The sequence below is a fragment of the Canis lupus genome, chromosome 8, assembly GCF_003254725.2.
Source record: "Canis lupus dingo isolate Sandy chromosome 8, ASM325472v2, whole genome shotgun sequence".
Taxonomy (NCBI): domain Eukaryota; kingdom Metazoa; phylum Chordata; class Mammalia; order Carnivora; family Canidae; genus Canis; species Canis lupus.
Genome location: NC_064250.1, coordinates 9,043,366 through 9,060,893, shown reverse-complemented (window position 1 = coordinate 9,060,893; position 17,528 = coordinate 9,043,366). Strand labels below are relative to the sequence as shown.

Here is a 17,528-nt window from a genome sequence, read left to right as displayed (position 1 = left end):
AAAAGTTTTCTCTGTGTTTGACTGTTTTATATCCTCACTTTTTGCATTCTTTAGTTTTTATGAAAGTTAGACAATATTCAGTTTAACTCATTATTAAGGGTGCATATTTTCTAAATAACAATTTGCCACAAACTGCTATTACTTTCATAACATTTACTGACTCACATTTAATTACACAAGCATTGTATTAAAAAGAACTGTTGCTTGCATACTTTCCTAGAAAAATCTCCCCCCCATGACTCATTCAGTTAGTTTTTGTTCACTAAAAAAAAAAAAAAAAAAAAAAAAAAAAAAAAAAAAAGGAGAAAAGAGATTACCAGTATTGCATTATCTATCTGTTACTGGATATGATTCTGATATGTTTTATAATAATCAAGATAGATTCTTTTCAAATGAGCAAACGATGAAAAAAAAAGCTATTTCTAATCCTGAATGAAACTATGATGATATTTCTAACCAAATAAATATTTTCCAGGATATTTTCCAAAGTAGCAAAGTCTATCTAGAAATAGAGACTTTAATTGTTATTACTCTTGTGTTCTGGGGTTCCAGGAATCTTAGTGATTCATCTGAATTAAAAAGTCATTTTTCCATGTAAATATGCACCATAACATCCATGCAGTACATTTACCAGATATTGCAAGATTTCTTTTGATGATTGTGTAAACTATTTCTCCAGATTCTGACCTGGGCAGTGTACACATTCAGTGAGGAAACACATCCAAGAATTCTTGAACCAGCAGCACATCTCCACCCCCTGAGAGTTAGAAGAGTATATGCAGTGGTGGGTTTGTCAGGAAGGAGCCCTTCAGTAAAATTAAGAGTGTGTGGTCTACTTGACGTGTTACTAATCAGCTGTTGCCTGATTTCATTCAGTGTGTCTGGCTTCGTATATGTACATTATTAATTCATGCTCTGAACAAAAACTTCCAGATGTGTAACTCTAAATGTAAACACTTCAGGAGCATTCTTCATGAACTGCCCTGGGGAAGTGGGACATTTACATTTACCACTTGCCCACACTTACAAGCATATAGGTCTTGGGAACTAACTTACTGATCTTTAAAGCAGGCTCTGAGGGCCTATGTTGCCTTCAGAAACGAGACCGTAGTTTCCCTAACACTTCCAACAGCTTTGCTTTAAGACACAAAACACTGCTCCCTACCTTACGATATAAGATAGCCTCCCACCCCTTGTTATCAATAATAGGCATTTGTTTAGTCTAATTTAGTCATACCAGACCTGGCCACAATTCAGTCTCTTCTTACTTAATTCCTGACCAGTCACGATTCTGAGGTCCTAGTGAGCTCTTAGTTGAGTACTATGGAAAAAAAGAAAAAAAGAAAGATTACTCAGCGTTAAATTTGAGAGCTTGTATCCTCATGAATGTTTCTACCTAGAAAAAAGGAAATAAAGTTTTGTCTAGAAGAAATAATAATGAAGTGGACGGAAAGTGGAAGATTGGAATTGGTATTATAAATTAGTCTTCCAGAAACTTGAGAAATAATTCAGCTTCTAAAGTATTTATCTGTGCTTTCAGAAATATTTACATACATGATTTTACTTGCTTCATTAGATATGGTTTTCTCATATTTCTGATATTTCTGATTCATCTGATATCTGCCTTCTCAAGAGGAGTAAAAGTATTGCCACTTTGATAATAAATATAGTGAAATGTAAGATGAAACAATGCCCAGAAGTTATGAACAAATATATATATATACCTCTTTCTCCTAACAGTCCAGTTTTTGGTGATACCTATTTTTCTGTAGCTGTACATTGAAAATACCACTGAGTGGTATAATTTTGTAAAGGTAGTGCTTTCCTTTCTTAAACTAAAAATTGATGAGGAAAAAGTCTCATCTTATTCTTCTCTCTTTTTAACTGAATCACATCAAAATCCAGTCTTTGGTTCTACCACATTTCTGAAGCACAAGTCCACACACACACACACACACACACACATACACACACATTATACACACAGCGCTACGTGTTCACCATTTAGTGTTATAGGTTGATTCTATAAGATACTATAAAGTTGTTCTTGAGTCCCTAAGTCATACTTATTTTTGAGGAGAAAGGCTAGCCTTTGTAGCCTTGGACTATGTTTTTGGCATGCTTTTCCTTGGTGTTTCTAAGGCAGTCATCAATGGGACAGCCTCTTTCCAGATCATTTCATTTAGCTTTCCTGTGTTCATAAACCCAAACCAGCCCTCTGTCAACTTAGGCAGGGTCAGATACTATGAGAATGTATTTTCCTAACATCACTATTCTTGATTTTTCCACATAATCTAGTTTCCCTTCTAGCTCACTTTCTATGTGTAGACCTGTTCTGACATTTGAAGCCCCAAAGCAGAAGCTGTTGACATACAAAATTATTTTCTTCCTCAGTGGAAATGCTCCTTTTTATTATGTACATTTAGAGCACAAGGCATTGAGGTCACATTGCCTTTAAGTAAAAAGAGAGGTAATCTTAATATTATGTCTCCCCTTTCCTCCAAGATCCCATTTGTAGGATGCTGGTAACTGACATTTTGAAAGAACAGTGCCTGTAATTTGCAACAATTCTTGAACAGCTCTGGTACTTTCCCTGCCAAGGGTGGATCACTTAAGCAAATAATAAAGTTCCTTTACCCTTCATTTCTGTTTACCCCCCAAAGAGTGATGCAATAAAAAAGTTACTGTAACTCTCAAGATCACTTTAGCACTCAGAAAAATCCAGACCACCTTGTATTTTTAATAAGAGATTACATATACATATGTAATTACTGTGAAAGCTTTCACAAATTGCAGCAAACATTAAGAAATGCTTTCTCTGCTGTAAAATACAGCATCGATCACCACTAAGCAAGGGCACACTTTTTTTTCCCTGCCCTATAGCAACTCTTTTCACTTTTTATGAAAAGGTGTTGATTAGCTTTTATTTATGCTATACATACTTAGAGTATCCAACTGAGTGAGGAACCAAACTAGTTTATGTGATCTGCTTGGAGGCAGTTCAAGGGGTGTAGAATCAGAATTGTAACAGAATAGCACTGAACAATGGAAAGTCAGGGAAACACTCTACCCTCCCCTCTACTCAGTGAAGTGCAGGGCTTGGAAACATAAGTGTTCCAAGTGAATTCCATTTCCTAGGGGTCTTTAGACGTATCTTTCATCCAACAACTGTATGTTTCATCATCTGTACTGGAAAATCCCTTACTCCTTGTGTGAGAGGTAGTATGTTCATCTAAGTGCTACTGAGAGAAGTTGATTGTTTCTTTTTGCTTCAGAAAGTAGCCTCAGACTGAGCATTCAGTGTTTTACTATCAGAGACTAGGGATAGGGCTAGGTAATCATTTGCAAGAGAGATAAACAGGTATCAGAGTATATAAAAAATCTCTAGGTAATCTCGACATAGTCATTCATGGCAAGACTCACTTCAGGGTGCATACGAAATGCTTCTTTTTTAAAAAAAAATATTTATTTATTCATGAGAGCCACAGAGAGAGGCAGAGGGAGAAGCAGGATCCTTGCAGGGAGCCCCAGAGAGACATGATCCCGGGATCACGTCCTGAGCCGAAGGCAGATACTCAACCAGAGGCTCAACCACTGAGCCACCCCAACTGCTTATTCTTGAGGAAGTGTCTTTTCTGAATGACACCTTTGCCTCCCCCATGGGGGTGTTTTATTTTTTCTTCGAACTTTCATATATGTGGGTACTTATTCTGTGTGAGACAGTATTTCAGAAGTTGGCAATACAGTGATGAACAAAACCATTAAGATTCTCTCCTCGAGAATCCTATTGAAAGGAAACCATAAAAATCCAATATGCAGATAGGTAAATATGACAGTTGCAGGCTGTAGTAATGGCTCTGGAGGAGACAGGCTGGTGTACCAGAGAGTAACAGAGTGTGAACAGGGAGTGAGCAATAAGTTGGGTGGTCTGGAGGCCTCTCAGAGAAGATGACATATGAACTGAAATCTGAAGAATAAAAGAGAAAGAACCACATACCAGAAAGAAGGGAAGAGCACATGTTGTGATTGTTGATAATAACTCATGTTGTATCCAGAATTCTATTAGATTTAAAGTTATTTGGCACAGAGATGTATTTACTGGTCTATGTCCTGCAGCATCTGAATGGGGCATTCAGGTAAGATTTGCCCCAGGAAACTCTTATTAAATTAAATAGATCAATCATGATGGCAGTAAAAGAGAACTAGCATAAGGCACTATTCTGCACAGTTCTTTGAATGATAGTCCAAAATACTAGATCTTAAACTTCTGAAATAAAGGATTAATGCTTGATTGGATGTTTTTACACAGTTGCATTAGTATCTTTTAAGTATAACAGCCTGAATAGCAAAGTAGGCAGACAACTGAGTGATGCATATACAATAGAAGCTGTTTGTTCAGTTTGCTGTTTTGTTCTAGAAAACATACATGACTCAGATGCTATCCTCTGAACACAGACATGCTGGTTGAAAGTCTCTTCTGTATGTCAGGGTTAAGGGACTCACAGTATTTTCACATTGCATTTCAGCGTGTAGAACATGTTGTTATTCTCACTTCCCCCCCATGAATTCTTCCGTTATGACTTTGAAGGGAAGAAAATACTTTCTACTTTCATATTTGCATAAGACCAGGGGATGTAAGAGCTGGAAGGGGTTAAGGAGTGAGGAATCACTATTATCACCTGGGGCGAGACTACCCCTGAATTCAGAGTTCTGCTACTGACATCATGGGGGACCTGGGGCAAATTAGGTTCAGTTTTCTTATTTGTAAAATGGGTCCATAACACTAGTGGGTGTGGTGTTTAAATGAATGAATGCACGTAAAGTGCTATGAAAGGAGCGTGGCACGTATAAAGGTCAAAGTGTTTTATATTACTATCTAGTTCACAGGTCTAAAGATCCCCATGGGCCAGATTTATTCCCTAAGTAAGTTGACTGGCACAGTGTTTCAAATATTTTTTCAGAATTCCCAACATTTAGAAATAGAGCTGTTTCCTAAAACAACTAGATTTTCTGCTTTTGAAAAACTCAGAGGCCTGGCAACACTGGGCTCACATACTCACATGGCAGCTATCAGCCGTCTATGAGCGGTGGTCATTCCTTTTATTCTGAACCTGTCCTCCAATTTACCATAGCCTCCACCATTCTCTATGGTACCCCTGATACTGAAGGGCTACCCACCAATTTTAACAACGTACAAGAATTTAACTTACTGTCCCTCTCTGTCTAGAGCAGAAGAGTTTTGACAGATTTTGTATTCGTGTTGGATATGCCAAGCAGAGGTGAGGAACAGACAAATACAGAGAGCAATTGCAGTGAAAAATGTTCCTTAGCCAATTGTACTGTCTTAAAATTGAAATCCTGCAAACCAAATATGTCAAAGTCACAACCTATATCATATTACATTTAAAAAGAGGCTTATATGATAGTTGTATTTTGAATATCTCTATTGAAATGTTGCATCCATCATTTCCATGCAATTACTTCTTGAAAACATTAATGCTCCTCAATTCAAGCAATGTTTATTGTTTATCATGTACCAGGCACTTCTTCCATTAACAGAGAACAAATATGATTAAGACAGTGTCCTTCTCTTAGAAGCTTATTTTCTAATGATTGAGACGAGTCCAAAAAGGATGTCAACATATATGCTAAAGTGTTCTCTATTTTTCTGTTTCTCTTTAACTCAAGGGGAGTTTATATTACCCCAAATCCATTCCCAATATGAGGCTGTGAAGTGAATTTTAGTTAATAAATATAAACAATTTAATACTGCTGAAGTTTTCATTTGAGCCAGGCATTTTGTAAAGTGACTTTTATCTTCCAAAATCTTATGTTTGATTTTTACATCAATGGCAATAAGCAAACGACAAGGAAAGGCAACTCCTCCCCCACTGTTTTCTAGCTTTATTAATGCAAAGAATTCATTTTGAGCCATTGTGTGGAATATACCTTGTTGGGAAAGGGTTTCAGAGTCCTGTTAAATGTTAAAGACGGTGCTGGCAGTTGGAGTTTCCGTAATGTAATCTAAGCAATCATTTCCTGGGAAGGTTCCAAAGTTGCTGAGTAATTAATTTAGCATACCAGGTTAAAAAACAAATTTCAGTCTCTAGAGAGGCAGGGTATATTGTCTATGTAATTAGGTGTTCAGTGCATATGGTTTTAACTTTGTAATTTCAAATGAATACTGTTAGCATAAGAATGCTACAGACACTTCACAACAGTACAGACTTAAAAATTAATCTCTGTAATCTTTAATCTCTAATCCTGGCTTTAAAAATTCAGCTTTCATAATTATTCTGTTATATTCCCTTCTCTCCATGATGTGATACATCTTACACCGAGAACAGAGAAGAGATCTGTGTACTTTGCATCAGCTAAACTTTGCCAAATCAAATCATTTATACACATGCACCCCAATACCTTACTTCACAGTTAGGTCAGTTCTCACAAAAGTTGCACACCTGTAACTTTATCTAAACTCCTCAACTCAGGAAAAGAACAATTCATAATACCGCTGGCCAATGTAGAAATGTGAATTTTTAGAAGTAAGTCCTCCTGCATGTGCTTACCATAATTATAGAGAAGGGAATTTGAGATCTGTTCTGTGAATTTTGAGCCAGTTTTTGCTCTGAACATAATAATGAGGCAGAATGAAACAAAATGTAGCTGTTCCCTCTCCAGAGCATTTCATACTTTCCTCCCTATTCCTATAAAAAACATTCTGCAGGTTGCTCAGGTTCACCAAATACATGGTGCCAAACTGGAACAGCAAGTAACAGTGGAGATTAATTTAAACACCATTTACTTAATCTCGTAGAACCTTCATTAGTGGTTGATGGGTAAAGAGGAATTTTCTCTTTATAAGAGTTAATTTTAAAGAAAGATCTTTAAAAAAAAAGATCTTATGGGGCAATGTGAGTGGCTCAGTCGATTAAGCATCTGACTCTTTTTTTAAAAAGGATTATTTATTTATTTATTAATGAGAGACAGAGAGAGAGAGGCAGAGGGAAAAGCTGGCTCCATATAGGGAGCCTGACGTGGGACTTCATCTCCGGTCTCTAGGATCACTCCCTGGGCTGAAGGCAGCGCTAAACCCCTGAGCCACTGGGGCTGCCCATTAAGCATCTGACTCTTAATCTCAGGGTCAAGAGTTCAAGCCCTATGTTGGGATCCATCTGGGCATGGAGCCTGCTTAAAGAAAGAAAGATTTTAAAGGACTGTACACATTATAATTATACAAATAAGTAAAAAATATGAAATTAAGGAAGAAATAAAACAGTACTATTTGTTTTATATGATAATGTATCAACATGCACAAAAATTTGGTTAAGTCAACATTACTCCTTTGACTCACCACGAAGTCTAAGTTCATGTTGAAGTTTTTTTTTTTTTAAGATTTTATTTATTTATCCATGAGACACAGGGAGAGAGAGAGAGAGAGAGAGAGAGAGAGAGACGCAGAGGGAGAAGCAGGCTCCATATAGGGAGCCTGATGTGGGACTTGATCCTCGGTCTCCAGGATCACTCCCTGGGCTGAAGGCAGCGCTAAACCGCTGAGCCACCTGGGCTGCCCAATGTTGAAGTTATTTTAAAGACCAAGCCAGTTGGATTTAGATCAGTGAAATTTTGTTAAGCATCTAGGTTTTTTTGTTTTAACATCACCAATTTCTGAATTTTGCCTACTCTGTAACTTGATACAACAAACAAACTACTATAATTATGGCTTTCTAGTATACATACCTTCAAATAAAACTTTACATAATTGAAATTAATTTTTTGGCTTAAAATGGTAGCTGCATATTAATTATTAATAAAAAATGTGTCACTGATTCTGAAAATCCTTAGGAATGTTTAGTTTGTGTTCACATCATTAGAAGTAGTTTTGAAGGGATGATTGGCAGGATTATAGAAATGTTGGTTATTTATAATTTACATAAACAATGATAAATGTGCATTACAAGGCAATGGTCTTATTTCGTAGGCTTTTGTCTGTTTTACAATCTTATGTATCAGTGAAGGCCTTTTTTTTTTTTTTTTTGCATTTTGATTGAAGAATGGAGAAGTATCTCATAAGCACTTACAAAGTTATCAAATAGTGACCCAGTATTCCTTTTTTGTCTTAGTCCCTGAGATTTGCATGCTAGTAGGGAAGAGCACAAGCATGTGTGTGTGTACACTCCGGAAACATAGATGTAACTCTGCAATCAAAACTTTTAAAGCCTTTCTCATTCTTCCTTTCCCAAAGTGTTTGTTATCCAGTAAAATTACACAACATAAGCTCCTTCTAGCAGTAAACCAGTTCCCACGTAAGTCACCATGCATACAACCCATCTCAAGATTTTAAAGCTTTATTTTTTTCATTTAGAAACATAGGCTACACTGAAAATAACTAATGTATTTAGAACTATAAGAAAAGGTAACAATATGTATTTCTGGTCATGATGCTAGCTGATTTTAATTTTAAAATGTCATGAATGCCAAAAGGGTATCCTTTTTAATGCTACTAAAACCTTAAATTGCTGTTAAATCTTAAGTGCTATTAAAGTCTTAATTTCTGACACTATAAATTATAGAATTTGTGAGTTGTTATTCTGTGCCAAGCACACATGTGTCTATGTGAATCTCACCATTGCCTGAGTATGTGTATAATGCAGTCTCTGGGCCCCTGTGACAGCTAACTTCTCTTCTGTAAACTCACATAACATTTCAAAATTCCATATGTAATCCTGCCTTGAAGGTAATAAAGGAAATGACTTGTAGTTTAAGGCAGTGTTTATGTGAATGTTACCATGTTGGATAAGAAGAAAACATTCAATTTATCAGATTACCTCTTGCTCTTCTAAGTGACTTTGCTCCATGGTATAGTAAATAGTCCTTTGTGAAACTAGTTCTGTTAGCATAGCCTAGAGTTAGGTATCCTAAATTAAGGAAAATAGCTGAAGAGTGATTTGGTCAACTTTTCATAGGATTTTCCAAATCTGAGAACATTTTAAAGTGTGACATCAGGTCAGCTTTTATTCTGAGTATTGAAACTTTCCAACTATGGAAAAATACCAATTTTCATTTTTGTCTGTGCCTAAAACTAGCCCATTAGCTACAGTTACTCAAGAAGGACACATAAAACTGAGACATAACCCTGTGGATTTAATTATTTTTCAATTCCATTGAAGATATTTATTCATTATATTCATATTCATGATTCTGGTTTGGCAAACCTTTGGCCTATCTTTATAAGCTCCCTAGACTTCTCTGTAAGAATTGAACCTTTCCAGAGTAATTATCCTTTATAGTTTTCTTTTATAGGATTGCAATTATAAATTTAACTGTAGACATAATATCCCTATGTGAAACTTCATCTCAAATTTCTTTTTATTGCAGCTAGTAAGTCTGCAAATTAAAATTTCCCTGTTTGGTAACAAATGGTGCTACCTTTTGGTGCTGAGAGGCATTGAAATGGGTGGAAATTGTACATAAATATGATTTTTTTTCTCATCTTGTCAGTAGCCATTCCAAATCAGAAACTAACTAAGGTAATATAATAAAGGGTCTGGAGGCACACAAATCTAACATTTAACCCAAAAGAATATATTTAAATTGTATGGGCTTAGATACCTTGACCTTAGATAATAAGGCCTATCTTGTGAGGTGCCTTGCACAATGATTACCAAGGCTAGGAGTTTAATAAATGAGATATATAAGTATAAAAAGTGTTAAAAAGTAACTCAGTGCCTCTTTTATTCTGATAATTACAAAATACACTTATTCTGATCATTACTAAGTACATTTCCATGGTATCAACAGCTACATGAAATTGTCCAAAGACACAGAAACCAGTTAATTTTAATTCACTTAATTAAAAAAGAAATCTGAAAAAAATAAAAATAAATCTGTGTACTGGGCTGATTAAATAATTTTAAAATGAGAGACATGAGTACGCAGAGATGGAATTATAACCAAACCCCTATATTTGTGTGTTTTGTACAATCCACTAGTTGCTTTGTTTTTTAATTATAAAAATGATAGTATAATTTGAACCCTTCACTTTTATATGGTTGGGGAATAATATCAAGCCATATTTATTTTTTCTTTGAGGAACTTCAGAGGAACTCTAAGAACTTTTCAGGTGATGTACTATGCAGACCTGCTTGCCTTTTTTTCACCACATGCACGTAATACTTCAGAAAGTGTCAATGAAATAACATGTGCAGTGGGATGAAGGACCATTTTGTGTTCGCTTTCAACTTTATACTTCTGTATTGCAACTAATACTGTTACTTTTTAAAATCCAATATTTGAAAGTCCTAGAAATCAGGTTCAAATATTCTGATCTCTAATCCTCTTCTTTTCAGACTATAAAAATAAAGTAAGTCAAATGAGAAGTAAAGAAGATATAGATCGCATCAAATAAGAGAAACATAGTTTTAGTTCATTTCCTTGGGGATCAAACCACTAAACAGTAAAACAAAACAATTAAGAAATTTATATATGTATATATAAATCAAGTCATCACTTACATCTTATTATCTTTATTGTACTTAAAACATATAGCAAAAGTCACCATCAGAATCCTTTATTGGTCGAGAGAAGAGGTCAAATTCTCAGTCATACATTGGACGACCAATTCAGCTCGACAAGATTTTGATGTCTAAAGTGAAAGTGCCACACACATTTGTCATCCACTCGTACACCAGGCCCACGGTATGCCAGTACTGCAAGAAGCTTCTCAAGGGGCTCTTCAGGCAGGGCCTGCAGTGCAAAGGTAAGGAGGATCTTGCCACTGGACACTTGTCACCAACCAGACTTTGATCTGGAAAGTAATCCTTGTCTATTTGAAATTACTGTTCTTTTTCTTAGTTCACAGCTTCTCTTTCTGTTGAATTCTTGTTTTTTTGTTTTTTTGTTTTTTTTTCCTTTTACAATCATTGTGATCAGACTGCAGATTCAACTGTCACAAACGTTGTGCATCAAAAGTACCAAACAACTGCCTTGGCGAAGTGACCATTAATGGAGGTAAGTTGAAGTTCAGTAATCACATCCATGTTTCTTCCCTGTTCAAGAGTGTGTCCATAATGACTTAGCAGAATTTTTTTTTTTTCTGTTGAGATTCTTATGACCGAGCCCAAAGTAAATTACGGGCTCGGTTTGTTCTGTTTTACTGTAGAAAAAGCACTCGTCATTGAGTTTTGATAAAAACCAAAAAGCTTTGCTTGATTTTTATGTAGTGCACAGCTAGTACTGAAGACTTAAATGTCCAGAATTTCCTTCATAACTTTTCTTAATAACTCCTTCCCTAGTTTGTTCAGAAATTTACAAAATATTGGAATGCCTGCAAGTTATAGCTGTCAGTCTCTTTTTCTCCATCCTTCTCATTCCAAACATTAGACAAAGATTCATTTTTCTTCCCTGTCAAGGGAGGGAAGAATCAGAGACTGACCCATCAGGAAATAATCACCCACTTCCTTCATCCATTATATGTGTGCTTCTTAACTTGAATCTTTAATAATAATAAAAAGAACTTTATTCAGCCAATTAAAAATATATATTGTTTTTTATATTTGGGAATATTCTTTTGGTAAAACTCTAGCTGTAAAAATTATAAAAATTAACTGTAAACATTAACTTTGAAAAATTAACTCCTAAGAAAAATACCATGTCCTTTCTTCCCAAGTAGCATTCTTAATGGAGTCTTAGCAAAATATTTGACTTAGTACCCCACGCTAACTTTTTCTCTAGACAGTGGACTGCTTTATACCTTCAGTCTAATGGCAGTTTTGTGATTCCTCTGGAGAAAAAAGCCATGGACAGAAAGAAGACCAGAGAAACAAATTGAGTAGTTTGTTGCTAAAACTCTGAAGAATAAATGCTTATCTTTGCTCTAGAACTTTCTTCTCTAGAAGAAATATATACCTAGAAGAAAAAGGGAAATCTCTCCAGGAAAGCATTCCTAAGCTAGTTTCTGCCTTGAAGATTCATGAATTAGCTGCCAAAATGGAAAGCTTGGCAGTGTTCCCACTTTCTCTGGCATGTGGAATTGACTTTGTTCAGGCCCAGGAAACGTCAGTACGTTCTTGATAACTGGAATGAAGGGGAAACAGTGCAGTTTTTGATATTGTTGATTACTTTGAAATTGCATTTTCCCGTACAGTTAAAAAATCTGGTAAAATGTGAATTTCCCAAGGTTGGCAGGCTGAGGTCCCTGATCTATTATCCGGTTTTAAAATAAGTACTCTGTATTAGTAAGTACAGTTGATGCTTGAACAACTCAAGGTTTGGGGACACCAACCCACCACCCCCCGTGCAGTTGAAAATCTGACTAGAGCTTTTGGCTTCTCCAAAATTGACTAATAGCTGCCTGTTGACCAGAATCCTATTAATAACATAGTTGATTAGCACATATTTTATATTTACACGTATTATATATTCTTACAATCAAGTAAGCTAGAGCAAAGAAAATGTTATTAAAATCATAAGGAAGAATATATACATTTACAGTACTGTATTGATCAAAAAAAAATCTGTGTGTATGTAAGTGGACCTACACAGTTCAAATCCATGTTGTTCAAAGGTCAACTGTAATTATAATTTATTGCATTACCATCAAATGCATGATGACAGGATTCAGTATTACTTCAAATATCAAATGTCTTAAGTATTTAAAAGCTGCTGCTTATGTGACCAATGTAATATATTGGAATCCATGATTTTTTTTAATTTTTAATTTTTTGGAATCCATGATTTAAAAAGTTGCTAGAATAGCAAGAATTAATGACCCTGAGTCTTCTTGGATGTGAAAATTTCCCTCATCCTCCTATGTATCCCTTTTTTCCCACCAGGGCTGTGCTTCTGAAATAGACCAGTTTCCTTCTCACTCATTTCTGGTATCACTTTGCTTCCTAGAACTTTGCCTCTATCCCACCCTTGGCTTCCTGCCATGGCTGTTATGTCTTTTTATAGTTTTAGGCTTAGGGGCATGAAAAAGAAACATCTGCTTGTAAAATATTTTCATCCTCTGATAATTTCAGATACTTGTGAATTAAAACTTAAGAAAGAGAAGATAAATTCTTGAAATAAATATTTTTTTAGAGCTTCCAATTGATATGTTGTAGGATTGCCTGACTCTCTTAAGCCCTGACTCTAGGATTCCAGGCTTATCTTCATGGATGCAAAACAATTTTTTAGATTTGCTTAGCCCTGGGGCAGAATCGGATGTGGTCATGGAAGAAGGGAGTGATGACAACGACAGTGAAAGGAACAGTGGGCTCATGGATGACATGGAAGAGGCAATGGTTCAAGATGCTGAGGTGGTGATGGCAGAGTGCCAGAATGACAGTGGGGAAATGCAGGACCCAGATCCCGACCCTGAGGACTCCAATAGAACCATCAGGTGAGGGCCGCACTCCCGGCTTCACTCCAGTAGGGGGATTTACTTTTTAAGATTCTTTGCTATTTTAATCTTTTGAAAAAGAAATTTAAAGTGTGTCCTTGATTTGATTATGAACTGCAGAGGAACCATAGAGGAGAGCCAGTGGAGTAAGGAGGTCTGGAGCACCTTGGAGAGGTGTAGTTTTGCGTCCTTTCCTGGCATTGGCTCTTTCTGTGATCCTTTTTCTTTGGCATGTGAGAGAGACTCCTATTTGCAAACCACAGGTTTACTACTAAATTAGTTTTTATTCAGAGATCATTGTGTAGACTTGCAAAAATCAGAGGCCAACCTCAGTGGACACCATCTATCTTACGGCTGGGCCTAATACAAATATTACGTATGTCTACATCTTACTGTTCTTTATTTTATTTCAGAAGTAATGTGAAATTTTGTATTTGGAGTTTAATCATCTATTTTTCTTGATTACTAGATGATCCCCATTGTTTATATCAGGGATTGGCACACTATGGCCAATTAAGCTGCTGCCAGCTTTGTAATAAAGTTTTATTGAAATATAGGCATGCAAAAAAATAAAAAAGAAATAAAAAATAAAGGAAATATAGGCATGACCATTCATATTGTCTGTTGCTACTTTTGCACTACAATGGCAGAGTTAAGTATTCTGCAGAGCTTAAGAATGTTTATACCTGGTCCTTTGCAGAAAAAGTTTCCCATTCTCTGTGTTCAAACTTCTGTATCCATTTTACAAATGCCATATTTACTGGCAAACTGAAATTGTTCATGAGAGTAGAGTAATAAAATAATTGGATTTTTTCCATTTAATGGCATAAGAAATATACTGGAAAATATTAGTCTTGTGACGGAACTATCTTTTGAAGGTATACATTTCTGTAGTATCAAGGTGGGGGGGCCTGTTGGGGGAGGTGCTTGCATATATACATAAGGGTTAGGGAAGAAGACAGGAACAGATAAAGACAGAAAGGAAAGGCAAAGAAAGATGAAGAATCAACATAATTCTATGAACAATAGTCATTTAAAAGAGAATTTAAATAACAGATTCTACTTTTTATGAAATTATTCAGACTTAGATTCATGTTGTATGATATTATGCACATGAATAATATTTTGCCTGTAGTATGTGATAAGTAAGCAAATAAGCTTTTATGTGTGATTCTGAATACTGTGGCCTCAGTACACTAAGACAGTAATCTATCTGATGTTTACCCGAAAACTGAGCACCATGCAGTTCAACCTAAAAACTAAGGTGATTATTATCCTGCCTCACGATTCTTAAAGTGTACATGTAAAGTGCCTATCACTCAGAGTAATCCAGATTGTGAACCATAGTATTCTGACAATACATTTCACCAAAAATGGGATGTGAATATTTTTTGACTTTCACTCTGAAATAGCTGAAATAAGGTTTTGTGCAGGAAAAGATCTGTATCTAAAAACATTTCTCTCCCAAAATATTTTGACTTTTCAAGTCCATCAACAAGCAACAATATCCCGCTCATGAGAGTAGTGCAGTCTGTCAAACACACAAAAAGGAAAAGCAGCACAGTGTTGAAAGAAGGATGGATGGTCCACTACACCAGCAAGGACACACTGGTAAGACCCACAGTCAGCAACTTTCTCTCAGCTTGCTAGCTTTCATTAGAAGAATTGCTTAATGCCTTGTCAAGATTGGGGGACGTGTGAGTTACCAGGAGCAAACCTCTGCTCAGGCATGGCATAGGATTAGGTGGAACCATGTTAACAGTCTGTGGGTGTCGGATGTAGCTGAGCAAGCAACTGAGTTAGAAAAAAGTGTAGACAGCAGTGTCAGGGAAACAAAGTCATTTAACTCTGTTACTTGAGATGATCTCCAAACAACTTGAATGTCTTCCTGTTATTTTGTAGCAGTCATAAAAATGACAGTCTGTGCTTTCAGAATGCTCCTTTGTGATTTGGAATTTAAAAAAAAAAATAACAACACTGCATTTAGGGAGAGAAGAAATAATGATAACTGTTATATACTTTTAAAATCCTTAATTAAGTCTTCACTTAAAAACTGACCTATTTGGGAAAGCAATGATCCTGTATTTTGTTAGATAAAGGACGACATATTTTAATTTTTTAAATGTAGTCTGGGGTGTTCACTACTACAGATTTTTCTGATAGGTGATGAAAGGGATTGTACATGTGTGTAAGAGAGAAAAAAGTGATCTTCATTTTTGTTGAACTAATTGACATTGGCAACAAGCATCTTTCTCAGTGCTTTCCTCACCACCTCCTATTTGTAGGATCCCCAACATTTCTTTAGATATATAGATACCCATAACCTAATTATTTTATCTATAATAGCAGTCTTCTCTACTAGAGAGAGATTTACATGACTTACTATAGGAACCACTTGAATATCATCTTCTAGTTATTCCTAGACATGGCATACATACAGCACTTAAAACATATTAAGTGGTTTAAGTATATTTCACTGGTGTAAGATTAGTTGTGAATGAATGAATGAATGAATGAATAAATAAATAAATAAATAAATAAATAAATAAATAGTTGTGGATGAGACCAAGAATACTAGTAGGGCTTTTTGGTCTAAAAGATATTTATTTATTTATTTATTTATTTATTTATTTATTTATTTTATTCATTCATTCATTCATTCACTCATTCATTTATTATGCAGGGAGCCCAATACGGTTCTCAATCCCAGGACCCTGGAATCAGGCCCTGAGCGGAAGGCAGACTCTTAACCCTGAGCCCACCCAGGCATCCTGGGCTTTTTGGTCTAAAAAGAGTACACACGCACACGCACACACACAAACACACACACACACACACACACCCTAAAATCGTGGATCATATATGCAGGCTGAACAAGGATCTTATCACCAAATCATGGAAGTTTAGATCTGTAGTGAACTTATGAGAAGGTAGGAATTCATGCATTCTCCTGACTTTGAGTTGGAGTCATGGAGTCAGACTTGACTCAAACCCAACAAAATATTCTCTAGTTCTTCTGTAATATTCAGAATTCTTCCATCTCTAATGGTTGCCAGAAGACTTGACTAGATAAGCATGGAATTCCTTATGTTCTGAAATAATGAGTATACATAAGTTTTACATCTCTTAATATCTCATTATTATCTCATATCTAATCCTTTTTCTTTTATTACAACTACAAATCCACCTCTAGCTCTGCAAGCAGGCAAATACATTTTAAAATAGAAATAATTAGGTGTGCTTGACTGGTGCAGTAGGTTAAGTGTCCCACTCTGGGTTTTGGCTTAGGTGGTGATCTTATGATCATGAGATCAAGCTCCTTGGGCTCTGTGATCAGCAGGGAATCTGCTTCAGTTTCTCTCTGCCTCTCCCCACTGTGTGCTTGCACTCTCTCTCTAAAATAAAATAAAAAATCTAAAAATAGAAATAAAAAATAGAAATATTTACTATGCATGCACTGTCAGGCACTGCAATGGGTACAAACATATTATCTCCTTTATTACTCCTAACTCTCTGACGTAGTTGTAGAAACTTACCACAAAATTGATAGTCATCTTCTAGAGTCTAAAATTAAGCATGAGTCTTCCTGGTCCAGAGCCCATGAACTTCCCACCATCAGATCTTGTGTTTCCATTGAGAACATGTTTTGGTTTTATCATTCTTATCATTTTTTTCATCTTGATAGTTTTTAAATTTTTAAAAGATCCTAAATCTAACCTCTATTTCAGCGGAAACGGCACTATTGGAGATTGGATAGCAAATGTATTACCCTCTTTCAAAATGACACAGGAAGCAGGTACTACAAGGTAAGGGTGGCTCTTGCTTTGACTGGAGTCTCCTGCCCCCTCTTGTCTTCTCAGGGGAATATAGGGTATCAGGAATACAAACTATGTCTAACAGACATGACTGTGTTGGGCTTGCTTCAAAAGATATTTTTTCTGTAGTTTACAAATTTGGGGGGAATCAGGTTGTGACCCCAAGTTAGTCATTTGTAGATTTCAAATTTCCCTGAGGAGTGCTTCTGGCCTCATGAAACGGCAATGAGGAAGAGGAAGTTTAATTGCGTATATTAGATATGTGTGTCAACTAGAAATTCACGGTCCATCAGATGAGCTACAAGAAAATTCTTGAAATCCACTACATC

At 35.9% G+C, this 17,528-nt stretch overlaps 1 protein-coding gene across 6 annotated transcripts in view; it reads left to right on the top strand.

Moving 5' to 3' along the window:
* The window catches only part of PRKD1 (protein kinase D1), a 322,843-nt gene that overhangs the window by 255,401 nt on the left and 49,914 nt on the right, over window positions 1-17,528 (top strand). For 5 of the 6 annotated variants that reach the window (XM_025442324.3, XM_025442322.3, XM_049113595.1 and 2 more), the window contains 5 exons: window positions 10,549-10,759; window positions 10,933-11,010; window positions 13,180-13,384; window positions 14,872-14,995; window positions 17,113-17,190. In XM_025442324.3, coding sequence (XP_025298109.1) covers window positions 10,549-10,759; window positions 10,933-11,010; window positions 13,180-13,384; window positions 14,872-14,995; window positions 17,113-17,190 — 696 coding nt within the window. The remainder of the gene's footprint in view (window positions 1-10,548; window positions 10,760-10,932; window positions 11,011-13,179; window positions 13,385-14,871; window positions 14,996-17,112; window positions 17,191-17,528) is intronic. The other variant, XM_049113594.1, reaches the window with a different exon arrangement.